The following is a 15061-nucleotide window of genomic DNA, read 5'->3' on the forward strand; positions in this document are numbered from 1 at the left end:
AACTCCTCTTGGAGTCCCAAGGCTGCAAAGCAGCACCATTGTGCTCTAAACTCTTCCAGGGCTGGGGAAGGAAAATACTGAGCCCCTCCTCTGGAGACAGGGTGTGTCAGAGGCAGCCCTGGAGTCCTGATTTGCCATTCAAGTGAACCCCGCAGGGATTAGCAGCTGGCCAAGCACTTGGATGAGACCATCTCTCCTCTGAGGGGAGTCCCAGAGGCGGAGCAGAAGTTGTGTGAAAATCTGCCGTCCTCCTTGCAGGAAGGTTGCCCTCTCTCACCCTCACAACCCCCCTGCCCTGCGTGCTAATTTAAGCAGATCAGCTTTCAGCTCTCTGGTATTCAGAGAGGGCTTTGCATAAAAGAAAAGGCCTTTCCTTAAGAAGCAGAGGGGGAATCCAAGCATGCCTCTCACCTGCTGCATGCCCAAGAATGCAGGTATTTGGGGGTTTGCTGCATTTCCTGGCAAAACAAAGAGGGAGGGGAACTGGGGGAGACTGGAGCTAAGGGAGAAGGGACTGTGCCATAGCTGCTTCCTATTTTGGGGAAAAGAGAAGTGTGTTTCCTGAGAAAAATGAGCCCTTTCACTGGAACAGATGTGAGGAAGGGACATCATGCCTGACCCTCGCTCAGAGCTGACCTTGACATTCAAGGGCAGTGGCTCGCAGGCTTAGGGGGACCTTGGATTGTGCCTACTGGTTGGCCAAAGTTTCCACTTTGCGCTCCTTCTGAGGCATTGGACTACCCCAGACTGAGAGGATAGACCTTTCGCGCTCCTTGACTTCTATTCTGATATTTAAAAGTGTGTGAAGAATTCCAGTGTAAAATGCTGGTGCTCTGGCCCCTGGCTGTTGGGAAGGGCCTGCCTCCTGCCTGGAGTAGCTTTGGGCCCATAGCCCTTCCTTCTCCTCCAGCACCCCTCCCCTTTCTGTCTCTGAGGAATTTCTCAGTATCTTGCCCTGAGATTACAGAAAGCAATTTATCTCCCTGTGGCCACAAAATAGCCCTGAACTGGGAGTCCCTAGACTCAAGTTACCCAGCTTTGCCTGTCTTACCTTCTTTAATCCTCTAAACCTTCCTTGACTATATTCCTTCGTTTTGTAAGATTGAACCTCATTTGGGTTGAATTATTTACAGGGTTCTTTCTTGGGGGTTAATTTTTAAATTTTAACTCAGCCTTCTTAATGTCAGGGATGGGCCCTTACTGAATCTCTTCTCTAGACCCCAGTCAAGTTGTTCCACAGGAGGTAAGTGGTGAGGAAGATGGGGCACAAGTAGTGTAAGAGTCGAAAATGACCACTCTGCTTGTCACAGCAAAACCACTTTATTGCACAATTGCCTCCACTCCCTCTGCAGAGAGTGTTATAGGCCATGCTTGAGGGCCTCTTGTTTGATCTAATCACTACCAAAGCCATTGTATGCAGGCCTCCTGAGAACCTTCTTCCCTCTGAGTGGTTCTCCAGGTATACTGCTGGGGCTGTGCTGACTTGTGCAGCTTGGTTACCTCAGGAGAGGAAAGAAGCGTGTCTGCAGATCAAGCAGTACCCACGGGTGCCCCCGAGCCTGGATCAGTTCGTTTGAGACGTTATGGTTTCCAAACTTGGCAGTGCAGAAGCTGTTCCAATTCCAAATGGCCGATACCATTTATATTTATGATGACTAATCTCTGTTTGACGTGCAGGCCACACCCCAGACCAATGAAATCCAAATCTCTGGGGGTGGGCCCAGGTGTAAGTGTGAAGCTCCCCAGGGTGGATTCCAGTGAGCAGCTAAAGTTAAGTCTCACTGACTCCCGGGCAGAAGGCAGGAGTGAGAACTCCACTCTCACCCTAACCCCTAGTTTCCCTTAGGGAACTGTGTGAGACAATTAAAGACTTAAGTTCCCACTTTTTTATATAGCTCAGTGGATCCAGAGGAGAGCATGCAGTAGCTAAGTAGCATTTATTCAACGGTTCTGAAGAACTGAGTAACTCGAGGGAGTGCCTAATCAAGAAGGCCTTTCCAGGTGCCTGCCAGAGGTTTCCAGTTTAGGTTCAAAGAGGAAGGTAAGGATTAGGTCCTTCGAATAGCTCGGCCCAGCTTTCCTTCCAGAGTTGAAGCTCTGTAGTGTGGAGGGAGCTGACAAGCCAGGGAGGGTTAGAGTGGGTAATAGGGGTACTTGGCGGGGAGCTCAACTTCTTCACCACTGCTGCCACATTATGAGTCCGTTTATCTTTGGGCATTAGTCTCAGCAAGGTCATCACACCCCAGATAACTCCAGACAGCTCACATGTGCGGAGACCAGGCCTTTAATCAAAGATGTCTCCAAATAGGACTTGGCAGATACTGCATTCAGCACAATAAAAGCAGAGGGGAAAATGACTACTTTTTGCCTCAGCACAAATTTTACTACACTAGGTTTCATTATAACAGTGTTACAGGTTTGAGGGTGTGTGTGGGTATTATATAAACAACGTAGTTACTATGATCTTCAACATCTTTCAAACTGGAGTCTCAAAGGGAGTTTTATTTACTAGATTTAAAGCCATGGAACAATTGTTTCATATGATTTCCTTATAAGCACAGGAATAATTCAGGGCAAAACAGAGCTCTGCTTTCTTTCCTCTTCAACCACTGCTAGAGCTTAGAGCTGATAGAGTACATTTGGGCTCAGCTTACAGGGGCTGGACAGTATGACCTTCAGGGAAAGCAGGATGTACGACTCCATCTAGCCTAAGAGGGTGTCCTGTTGGCTCAGCCATGTGTGTAAAAAGCACATAGGGTGATCCTGCAAACTCTCAGGGACTCAATCCACACACCAACCCCTCCTCAGTGGCCAGGAGGCCCAAGAGCTACTATCATTGTTTGAGTCCAGATCCCCAGGAATTTATCTTCTCCAGAAGCAATGCATCTGCATTGGTATTAATGTCAGCTCAGGCCCCTTAGTTCATTTGGGGAACCCTGCACTCACAGGCAGGTACGTTGCACCATCTTATAGCAAAGACTATTTTGTCAGTTATGATAGTGTGTCCAACTTTCAGATTAATTTGTTTGATTTTATAGTCTCTATGTGAGATTTTTAAACCTTTAAAACTATTTCTTACATTGAATGCTTAGTTTTAAAAAATGAGAATTGAAAACTATAAATTTACCTCTGAATACAGCTTTGGTAACTTCTTTGCAAGGTGGATTTCTCGTTATTGGTTTCATCATTTAGATAATTAGGCTCTGAAGAGTCAGCATGGCTTGGGGAGAGAGGCCTTTGGTGTTTGTCTGATCTGGGATGGAATCCTTAGCCCACCATTGATCAGTTGTGTACCTTGGGCAAGTAGTGGGACAGCTTCCTTATTTCTCAAGTGAACATAATAATATCCCTTGCATGACATTGATGAAGATGAAGTGAAAGAAAGCAGGCAAAACATTTGGCCTGGTGCACCTAGTAGATGCTCAATCCATGGTAGCTATGCATACAAACAATAATGTTAAAAATAATACATCACTGGCACAAGCAGAAGCTTTTTGTCAAGGAAGCTGGCTCTCCATTTGCTTGTCACAGGCAGAGGGCCAGGACAGTGGGTGTCCTTGCTGGATCAACCCACTTATCCTAATGTCCTCCAGAGGCACTGGCAGATGGGATATGAAAACACCAACGGTTTGCCTAGGAGGCGGCATGCAGCCAATGTTAACACTCACTTGGGCATGCCCAGACTAGCCAGGAAAAAACTCAGCATGATAATTCCCCATTCAGAAATTCTTCTGAAGTTTCTTGGTCTCTGTCTTGTGAAATGTTCTTCAATAGAAAATTTGAGCTTCTCTGTTCCAGGCTTGGTCACTTTCCTGGTTAGCCAGTAGGTTGCTTTCTCTTCTGTAGGGTTGGGATTGACCATCATGGCCAGGACCTTGAAGGAGGCAAGCATTTGGGTAGCAAAACTTTATGGAGCAGCATGTGTAATGCTGAGCCCTGGGTTTGGCTCTGCGCATGAAGTGTGACTAAGGCATACTTCTGTTCCTGAGGACTTCCAAACAAGGAAGACACTGGCCCAGGAGCACTGGTACCTGGACACAGTGCCTTGTGGCCCATCCACAGGATGGAGGGACCAACCCTCCCATGTAGGGTGATGTAAGAAGCCAAGTGAGGCTGATGGATAGAGGAGAGGACTTTTGAACTGACTCAACCAGGATAAATGAGTTAAGGTTTATCAAGTTTTCGGTGGACCTTAAGGTATATCAAGTCATGTTTGGAGGTATTTTGTTTTGTTTTGTTTGCCTGTGTGCTTTTGGTTGATTCTTGCCTTCTCTGAGTCTGCGAGGTGGGGCGGGGGTAGAGGAGATGGTAAGATTTAGGAAGGGATAAGGCTGCAGGAAGCTATGAGCCACTAATCTGATGCCCACTCTCAATCCTTCACAGCCTTGCTATAGATAGAGATAAACTTCTTTGTCTGTGTTCAAGGCAGAATCTTCTCTGAAGCCCTCAGTGCTTCTGAATACTCTTGACTTCCTCACTTCTGAGTGCCTCTTTTTGGCTCAGCAGGAATCCTGAGAGACTACTCTCCTGAGGGATGTTACATCTCATAACTCATCAACTTCGAGTGTGGCTACAACCACTAGCTCCTGAAATGGAAAAAGAACACATAGAAGGGAATTCATCTCAGCCATATTTTCTCACAACTGAAACACAGGTCTGGTTCTCCAGCACCCAGAGGCCAAATGTCAGATTCCTGTAAGGGAAAAGATGCAAATATTTCCCCATCTTTGAGGAAGTGAGGCCTCCTGAGAATGTTATCTTTGCTCCTTTCTTTCTCTCACCTTACAAACAAGTGAATAAGGAGAAAGTTTTGATTTATTCCTCAAGGTAGAGTAAATCATTCTTCTCTCCCTGCCTTGTCTTTCTGTTATGCTTGCCATGAATGGTATTTGGCCATTAGCAACTAGGATCCCTCTTCATCTACGTTTTTAATACCTGGAAATCTTCACCAGCATGTTAGAGTTGAGTGATTAATTTTGAAGTAATGACCTGTTTGAAAACAGGCCAGGGGCACTGACAGCAATAGAGCCCTTGGCTTAAATAGACAATAAATTTTACACTCCAATGAATGTAGGCTATGTTTCCTCCTCTGAAGACCAGGGATGATGACAGGGGCCATGGGTTTCTAGTGCTTCCCATACCTATCTAAGAGAGCAAGCAAGATGACTGCCAGTGAGAATTTGGATAATTGTCTGTTGAGTGTTTTTCCTTGGAAAGAAGGTAATTTGTAGCTTCTATTGATTAGGCATTTATTTTTCCCCTTCTGCCCCTCTTCTCTGGGTTTTTAGTTGCTTCTTTTTTATATATTTTTTTACACTAAAGACATCATGGCTAAGAAGAAGAGATTTTATTTTGAAGAACAATGATCACATTAACAAGGTGACAGCAGATAAGCTAAAAGTCACTCCATTTTGTGCAGGGGAAAAATGTTCTTTGCTGCCAAATTGCATTCTGCCTCTCTTTGTCTGTTCTCCTCTTATAGGAGGGTGGCAGGCCCAGCCACTGGTGAACTCAGAAGAAATATCTGGGAGATAAGATACATCCTTGATTCATAGAGGAAGGAAAGCTTTTGAATTAAATGATAAAAAATGACTTCCTTTCCCGTTCTACAACATTCTTGTGGTTGGAGCTCTCTGTAGGACAATGACATTTCTCTGCCCTTGGTCCAACATATCAAGCAGAAAACAGCTATGAAATCTGAAACTTGAAAGGGCAAAAATCCAATTCATTGCAATGTAATAGACATCTAGGCCTAGATAATATTCTGGAGGTACAGAATCTGCCCTACATCTTGCCTTATATTTGGGGCAAAGTTGAGGACTCACCACCCTACCTTTAAGGTGTCACAAGCATCTGGAGAACCAACCCATTCAGCACTCAGTGAAAGAACAAAAGAACCAAGCTAGTGTCTCCAAGTGTGTCTATTTAAGAAAACAAAACAAAACTTGAACTTCAAAATAACTGGGAGAAGAAAAAGTGAGTGTGGAGTAGAGAAGGTGAAAAGGGAAATGGAAAGCAATTTTCTGAAGGAAGAGAGATTTGAACTAGGCTTTGATGGATTGGTAGACATTTGTTAGCCAGGAAAAAATACCTGGTTGTACCTCTCTGAGTTTTGACTTTTGCAAAATAGTAGATTTGTTGTAAAGATTGAGAGGCACAGTGAAAATAAAGCACACAGCACAGGGCATGGCACATGGTGAGGACTGAGTAAATGGTCATGGTTGTGGTTGTCATTGTTGTTGCTATAATGGTTGTTTTGGGGAGGTGGTACTGGAGGCATATGTGTGAAACCTTTCCCTTGAATCTTACTCCATTCTTTCTGAAGCTGACTCACCTTTTGTATCTTGGGATATTTTGGTTAATATCATTTCTCCTCTGGCAAAATGAAAGCAGACCCAATCGAGTCTCGAAAGATTTTTGAACTCTTACCCCATTTCTCAATATAACAACTTATACATTGGTTTACACTTCCAGTTGTGGATGAACATTTGAGTGTAGGTACAAATATAAAACCAGTGGCTCAAGGTATCATTTCTCTTGGGTCTTTGTTTTCCAAGACTTATTTTAGCAACTTTAAAAAATATTCACTCTCTTTATATTCTTCTTCTAATCTGTTAGTCATCGAATGATTTCATTCAGGTCCCAAAAGAAAGGTGTTTCTGGAAAGAAGAAATGCAGCTTATTTATTTTTAAAGTTTGGCAGTTACGATGGAAAGCTAAGTATTTTGCATCATAAGTGATGGCTATAATGTGTTTGAGAGAGGCTTGTCCACTGATATTTTGGGCTGAGAGATTTGGGAGCTCTGTGGTTGGAGAAAACTGGAACTTTTAATATTAAAAGTCATTTAATGACCCACCGTTACATGCTCAGCAGGATTATGCTGATTGGTTGGTCATAGTCGATCGTCATCACAACCCACTAATGCAGGTACAATTCTCATTCCACTGATGAGGAAAAATGAGGCTTGTAATATTTACAGAATATTATCACGCAACATTACATCCAGCTAAGACGTTGTAGAACCAGAGCTTGGACTTAGGTCAGACTCCTGTGCTAGTGCACCACTCTGTCACGCTGCCCAAAGGGATATAAAAATAATGACCCCCAACTAAATGTTGGAATGGTGCTTTTAGATGCTAGTACAATGCTTAGCGAAAGTGGGAGCATCAATCGAATTAAGAATTTTAAAATGTGCTATGGCCTATGCTGCAATTCCCGTGTAAGTCATCCCCTGGAAAAGGGAACTTAGTTCTTATTTGATGGAGGGAACACTGATCAGATGAGATGTCCTCTACCAAAATATGAGACTGAGTTGGGAAGAGGTGTCACTTAGAAGAGGGACAAAAATGGTGTCTTGGGAAAAGGGAAGGGGGATGGGGAAGGCCTGTTACTTTCTTTCAGTTTCTTTAATGATTCCAGATCTTTTTTGCTAATTAACTTGAATGCCTGCAACTGATGTATTTATTACCCAGCATTGTTTATCAATGACATTGTTCAAATATTCCTTTCCTAGGAGAGAGTTATAAATGTCTACTGGGATCATAAAAGATGATGGATAAACAAGTGCTGGAGGTTTTGGCAGGTCAAGAAGTTACAATGCAGAATTTCCCACACTGTTGCTTGGCTGTGTTGGCAGGTCAGCATGAAGAGACAATGCTTTCAGTGATGAGAAAGAAGATACTTTGTTCTCAAACTTCTTAACCTCAGCTCCCTGGTAAAGGCACTGGTAGGGATTATGCATATCTTAGTTAATGTGCCTGAACAAAATAACAAGTAGCAGATATGATTACAGCTTTTTAATCTGTTTTTCAATATCTTCCTTCTACAATTGGCCATCTTTGTGCCACCATCTGCTTTGTCAAATTTCCCAAGGCCACTTGCTCTGGACAGCCACAATGCTGCCCTGGGCCAATAGTGCCGCGGATTAGCTGGAGCAGCGGACTCTTAGACTCAATACCACCATGTTCCCCCTCCTGCTGCTTTCTCGCACTTTGGAATGATAATGCATGCATCTCTGAACTTCTCTGTACTCATCAAATGTTCCAGCCACACAGAATGTTTCAGGTACAGACCAACATATTTTCCCAGGATCTCAAAGGTTTCTTTCTATCTTTTTTTTAAAAAAAAAAAAAACAAAACTTTGCCAAAATCAACTAAAATTTCATTATATACCCTTTCCTCAAGAAGCAAAATGAACTAAATTAATTCATTCAGTCAGTATTGTAAATACCAAATGAAAAAGCCGTAGTCACAGATGCAAATACTGCCTGTGTAATTATTTTTTTGTGTTTATATAACTAGAGGGCACTGAGATAAAGAAGAAAGAAATTATTCAAAGTTCAAAGGCTCTCAGATTTACTAAGAAAATAAGAAAAGAAGGCCAAGCATCTACATGTTAGGACAACTGAATGATCAACTCATGTGTTATCCGCTAGCATTCTTTTTAAAGGAAGTGGCTTCTGTAGAAATTGATGGGAAGTCCAGACGCTGAACGTTTTCCTCTTTGGTAAAGTTAGTAATTAATGCAGTGATTAAGAGTTCAGGCTTTGGAGTTGCTTTCATTATGTTGAAATTCCAACATACAGCTAAGGTTGAGAACCACTGCTCTAGGTGTGCAGTTGTAACCATAATTTCTTCCTTTCTCAAATAGTTAAATTTGGCCTTAATTTAGTTTATAATTATTTGTCTTCCCATTGAGGGTCACCATCTGTAAATTTTCAAAGTGTGTGGAGAAGGGAGGGTGAATGTTTCTCTCCCTATTGAATGTAAAGCTGACACCATGTTGTTTTAAAAAAAAAAGGTCATTCTTGTTCCACAGCATTACATCTCTAGTCTTTCTAGGGGATTGTAGGGCTATGCATTCATTGGCATTGTAGCCTTCAAAGACATCATCTCTTCTCTTCCTTCCAGACACAGATTGTTTCTTGAGAGTGGTCCTGGGTCACTCACCTTGGTGATTTTCCCCCAACTACGTGATCCAACATCAAACTGACAAGCCCAAGATCAGAGGAGGGAAGGTGGGCTTCTAGAACTATATCCGTAGGAAGCCTCTCTAAACTGACACTTTTATGAGTCATATTGAAGTGACGTGAAGACTTTAAGCGTATAGCCATCAGAAAAGATTTTCCTTTTGTTTAAAAAAAAACTTTAGTTTATATAATTGCTATGCTCAAACCATGAATTCTCAACCATTAGTACTTATTTTGACATATGACTAGACATTTATTTTTAAAGAACATCAGTTAGTCTTTTCTGAATAACAAATCACCCCAATTCTTACTGGCTTAAAATTTAATGGCTAGTTTTTCTGACTCAGTTAAGCTCAGCGGAGCTTTCCTGTGCTCTGTAGTCAGCTGAGGCTGAATGACCAAGGGTGACCTCATTCGCATGGCTGGTGGCAGCCATCTATGAGCCATGGTGAGGGCCAACTGGGCAGCATGTGTCTCATCATCCAATGGGCTAATGCAGCCTTCTTCATAGAGTGGCAGCAAGTGTGGGTAGGTCCGAAGAACACCAGAAGTTGTCAGGCTCTTGAGGCCCAGGCTCAATCCATTGCATGCTGTTGGTCAAATGAAGTCATGGGCCTGCCCAGATTCAAGGTAGAGAAATAGGTTCCATGTTGGATGGGGATAACTGAAAAGTACTATGGCTGTTTTTGAAATATACTACAATAACTAAGTACCTTATTTAGAAATTTAAAAAAAAACTATTTCTATATAATTATATAAAATAAAAATTTAAATATATTTTATACAAAATTAAAGTGGATGGACGTTCTTCCAATAATAATATACCTCTCACTTGCACTCAAGTACATTTTATGAAGTAGGATCTGCCCATGGCCATAACAGTGAGTAGTTCATGTAAATACCATGGGTCATGGCAGAAAAAGACTGCTGTTGAAAAGGCAGTATGCTGTGAACAGAGCACGAACCTTGGAATCAGGCAGAGCTGAATTCAAATGTCATGTCTCCAACTTGTTATCTGGAAGTCCTTGGGAAAATTGCTTGACCTCTCTGAGCATCGATTTCTTCAACCTTAAAACAGGAATAATAATGCGTAGAAGATATGGCTGTTGTGAGGATTAAATAAGATTATGATGTAATGCCCAGCACCTAGTAAAGAGTCATTTCACGTTAATTTCCTTCCCTGTCTCATTAGGTTTTGTAAACCAATTGTCTTTTACTCAAAATCAAAGCTGACTTATCCCTCTCCCCACCAGACACCAGCTTGTCTTTTCCCATGTCTTACATATTTTTGAGAGATGACTTTGGTACAATATTTTTAACCTGAGATCTTGGCAGTATTTGCAAACATAACTTATAGTTAACAATTCCAAGAAATCTTAGATTTTGTGCTATAAATTATTTCACATTGTTAATCATATATAGCTTGTTGTTTCTGTATGGTCTGGATATTTAGTGGAATTTTGGGAACCCATGATCATAAAAAAAGACTGGAATGATAGAAATTGGGCATCAATCTATGGAAAGTGCATTCTTTCAGAAAGGGCGGATTTGCATTGGATGAAGTTTTCGAACATAACCAGAAATTCTAAGTAGTGAAATTGTCTTGGGGTGGGGGCACTAAAGAAAGCCAGGTCGGGCAAAACCTCTTCTAATACTTCTCTCGTGCATTCCATAGGGCTCCATTTTGCCTCAATCATCATAATTCGCACCAAGATAGCACAGAATGATAATGGTTTTATTTATTATTTTATATGCATTCCCAGTATATGCAAAGTTTTATAGCTTGTTACAAATCGAGAGGGATTATCACAGCTGTTACTTATTTTAACAGGTCACAATACAGTAGTTTATACCAGATGGTTTGGAGAATTTGAAGATAGAAAATTTATACAGGCAGCCATATAGATACTGGCTTGGGTAGTACACTGAAATTAATTTACATTTGTTGTCATATAAAATATATATGAATAAACAGTAGTTCCTTATGAATGAGTGATCCATTTTGTAGTGGAGGTTTCTGGAAGTCGGGGGGTCCCTTGCTCACAGTGGTAGGGCAATAGTGGTAATACCATGCTAGTACTAGACTAGGATAGATGAGAAGTAAAGCTCAGCCACATCCGTACCTAGGGAGGGAGCACCTAACTTGCTCCAGTAAGCCTCAGAGGAAAGACTGGGTCTCTATCATTGGGTCTTAGTACATATTGAAGCCAAAGAAAATAAAGCAGGGAAGTAGCCCTAGGTACACATGGGGAGGTGTGCTTGTAGTGGAAAGAGAATACAACTGGAATTGGGATTCCCAAGGTCTCTGACAAGATCAATTTAAGAAAAAGAAAGGTTACCTAAACCTGGGTAAATAGCTGAACATATTTGCTACCCTTGGGAATGGTAGAGTTTATGGGTTCAGTGGTCGATTCTGGATGCTCAGTACAAAAGGGAGGAAGAAATACATACTAGTGATCAGAAATCACTTTGGAAGATATTTTTGGTTTCAGGTCTCAAAGAACAACAGATAGAATGAGAGACTAGAGAAAACCTTATGGATGATCTCCACCCTCCTTGTTTCACAGATGCAAAAACCCACCAAGGAGATCATTTAAATTTGTTCGTATTAGCTGTGTCAATAAAAAAAGAAAATTAGGCTGTCAAGGTATTTAGATTCACGTGGCCTCCTCTAGTCTCCCTCCCCTTGAACGGGCCTCACCCGCTTCTCTTGTGTTTCACACCTCATGCTGGGATAGAACCAATCCTCACCTATCAGAGTAATCCAAAGACCATGTGTAAAGCTTCACTGGATCTGCTTCACAAACTTCCCCTAGATGTAAGGGTGATACACCTCCTCTGAAACTGAAATAAAAGTATTTAGCCTTCTTAGAGTCAATTCTCCCAGCTTCTACAAAATAGGGGCCAACTAAGATCTGTTCCTAGCAACAAAATACTTAACTAAAGCACACATGATAAATTTAAACTGGAGGTTTGGAACGTAGAAGAGGTGTCATACTGTGTATGTCTAGAAATCTAAAAATTACAGTATTTCAAATGCCCAGTAGTCCATGAATGTCGAGGGGTAGAAGTAGAACCCATACTATAGACTCCCCTAAAATGACTCACAGAAAAATTAAAACTTTGAACATTTGTATTCTGAACAAAACAGAAATACTCCACTCTTTTCAGAGCTGCTGGGCTTCTAGTGATTTTAGCTCCCTGGAACTCAGGCCTTTGTCTGGGAAAAGGGGCAAGATTACTTGGAAGTAAGTTTTCCAGTACTCCAAATAGTTTTCAGCAAACCTGTGCACACTGTGTCCTTTAGGCTCTTGGTCAGACCACTAGCAGCTTTTTTTAATGGACAGATGTTACCCAGCCATGAGTCTGATTAAACTATGAAGAAGGAATTAGACAGAGAGTGAGAAAGGAATGATTGCAGAGAACTAAATATCAGGAAATTTTAAAAAAAGTCTTAGAAATGTGTTGCCATAGAGACCAATAATAAGCCTTCTTAATAAAGACCCTAAGTAATCAGCAAAGCATTGAATTGTGTTTTGTATCATCTGATTAAAGAGATAGAAAAGTGAATTACTCAAGGTAGGCTAATTCTGGTAATAAAATCCCCAACATTTCAGTGGCTTATTTCCCATTTTATTTGCAGTCTAATGCAGGTCAGCATATAGTCATTTGGGGATCCAGACTCGTTCCATCTTCGGGCTCCAATACCCCCAAGCATCTCAGTGTTCAGTGAGCAGTAGAGAAAGAGTGTATACAGCAGTGAGTGGGAGTTTTGTGTGCCAGGTCTGAAGACACACATCACTTTTGCCCACAATCCGTTGGCCAGGACTTAGTTACAAGGCTGCATTGACTACAGAGGAAGTGGGAAATGTAGTCTCAGCTGTGGGAGAAAGAGGGAGAAAGTTTGATGAACAGCTAGTAGCCAGTTTCTTCCAGAGAAAGTATAAAATATACTTAGAACATTGAGCGGCTTCAGAAAATTGTTCTTGGTTGGGTAAACATTAGTATGGAATATCACCTGTGTAGATTTCTGTGTTTTCTAGCAATATCAGCTAAAAGAAATAGTTAAGTTTTGAGCCATACTATAGATCAGAGATTAGTGATCTATGGATCATGAGCCAAGTCCCACCCACTCCTTGCTTTTTGTGAATAAAGTTTTATTGAAACACAGCTGTATTCGCTCATTTATGCATCATCTGTGGCCGCTCTTGGGCTACTATAAGTAGAATGGAGTGGTTGCAACAGAGACTACATGGCTTGCAAAGCCTAATATACTTTGCGTCTGGCCCTTTACAGAAAAAAAAAATTGTAGCTATCATTGTCCTAAGGAAGGACACATTTGCTATAGTCTTTCTCCTGAGACCTGATATCCTTTGCTTCCAAAACAACAAAAACTGGAACACTCATACAGACTGGAATGTAAACTTACATAAACATCCCTGAGAATGTCAGATCCACTGGGGCTTAGGCACTGCTCTGTACCAACATTCAGCACAATACCTGGTGTTTCAAGATGTTTAGTAAGTGCTTCTGTTTGGCCCTTTGAGACATAGGAGGTATCAGGTACCCTAACACTGTTCAGGGAATGGGAACCATAGAAATGATACAGTATAACCATTATGTGTGGAGACTTCAAACAGGTAAGAAGGACCCACCTTCATCAAACTTTTACAATGTGTCTGATGCCACTGTGTTGCTTTATTATTTTATTTACTTTTTAGCAATTTTATAATGTAGATACCATTATCTCATTTTATAATGGGTAAACCAAGTTTCGGAGAAATCGGTTTTCTCAAGGCTACCCTGTTGAGTGCTGGAGGAGCTAGGATTCAGTTTGTATAGGTCTAAAACCCGTATTTCCTTTTTTGCCTTTAATCAGCAGAATTTGCTACATTTAAATGATCTGTTTGTATTATTTCCACCATCACTGTTAGCAACTACTTCATTGTAAAAACCAGTATGGGAGAAGACTGGGCCATTTTCATTGCTTTTTTTGGAGTTCTGCAGATCTCATTGTCAAGGCTCTCATTACAGAGCAACCCTGAAAACCCCGAGCAGGGTACTTTATCTTCTTGGGATGTGTGATTAGTGACTTGGCCACTAGCTATCCATGATCTTGCCAGGGATTGTGGTAGAGGGCAGCCATTTTACTCACTGTAACATAAATTCTCATTTCAAGGCAAGATAAGTCTGAGCCCATGCAAGTGGGGTCTCTAGCTCTCCAGGTGAAGTTGGTCTGAGAGGCACACCCCTGGCGTGATTCAGCAGGTCTCAGCTCCATCTGAGTATGTGCATAGGTGAAAATCTCCTGGTGCTGCTGCTCCCACTGGGCTTCCCAGCCCCGCTACACCACTTTCCCAAAGCCTCCCAGGGGCCCAGACTGGCCCTAACTCCTGCTGAGCTCTCCCTAGCATTCAGCATTCTCGGACACCTTTGCTTCTTTTTTGGAAGTCCTCATCTCCTGGTTTCTGAGATGGAGACCCATGCCCCTTCCCTCCTGATTTCCTCCTTCTCTGACTCGTCTCTCTCTTCCTCTCTAGCAGCCTTTTCCTTTGCCCACCTACCCCTTAAACTTTGGGCTTCATAGCTTTCATCTCATCCCCACTGGGAAATTGGCTGTGCTTTCTCCTCTCACTCTATCCTTCCTGTCCTAACCACACTGCCTTCCAAGAGGACTCCAGCCAGGTTTTCTGTCCTTGCTGGCAGCTGGCAGCCCTCCAAGGAGGTTGGCATAGGTAGGGTTGGAGAAGAACGGCCAACCCAGACTGACTTGGGTTCAGTGTGATACTTTATGTGCCCGCAATCATTAATTCATACTAATGCGAATTAGGAAATATCTGTTACCAGTGCTCCTTGCAAACCCTGTGATTTCTTGTGACCTTGGCAAGACAAGTATTTCACCGTAGGTTTGAATTATGGAGGTGTTACAGGCTAAAGGGACACAATGCTGCCCAGACATGCAAATCTTCCCAAGATGTAAACCTCCCTATTTGAAAATGGGTAACCCAGTCAGAAAATAGTCATCTTTCCCCTAAATGGGTTCCAGAGGCCTCAAGACAAATTACAAAAAAAAAAAAAAAAAAAAAACATT

At 42.0% G+C, this 15061-nt stretch overlaps 1 protein-coding gene across 1 annotated transcript in view; it reads left to right on the forward strand.

Annotated features, from left to right (window-relative positions):
* Positions 1–337: 337 nt before the first annotated feature.
* The window catches only part of Nhs (NHS actin remodeling regulator), a 90359-nt gene continuing 75635 nt past the window's right edge, over positions 338–15061 (forward strand). The window contains exon 1 of the mRNA XM_010643639.1: positions 338–434. Coding sequence (XP_010641941.1) covers positions 401–434 — 34 coding nt within the window. The 5' untranslated portion in view covers positions 338–400. The remainder of the gene's footprint in view (positions 435–15061) is intronic.

Source organism: Fukomys damarensis, unplaced genomic scaffold, assembly GCF_012274545.1.
Source record: "Fukomys damarensis isolate Sample0158 unplaced genomic scaffold, DMR_v1.0_HiC HiC_scaffold_39, whole genome shotgun sequence".
Lineage (NCBI taxonomy): Eukaryota > Metazoa > Chordata > Mammalia > Rodentia > Bathyergidae > Fukomys > Fukomys damarensis.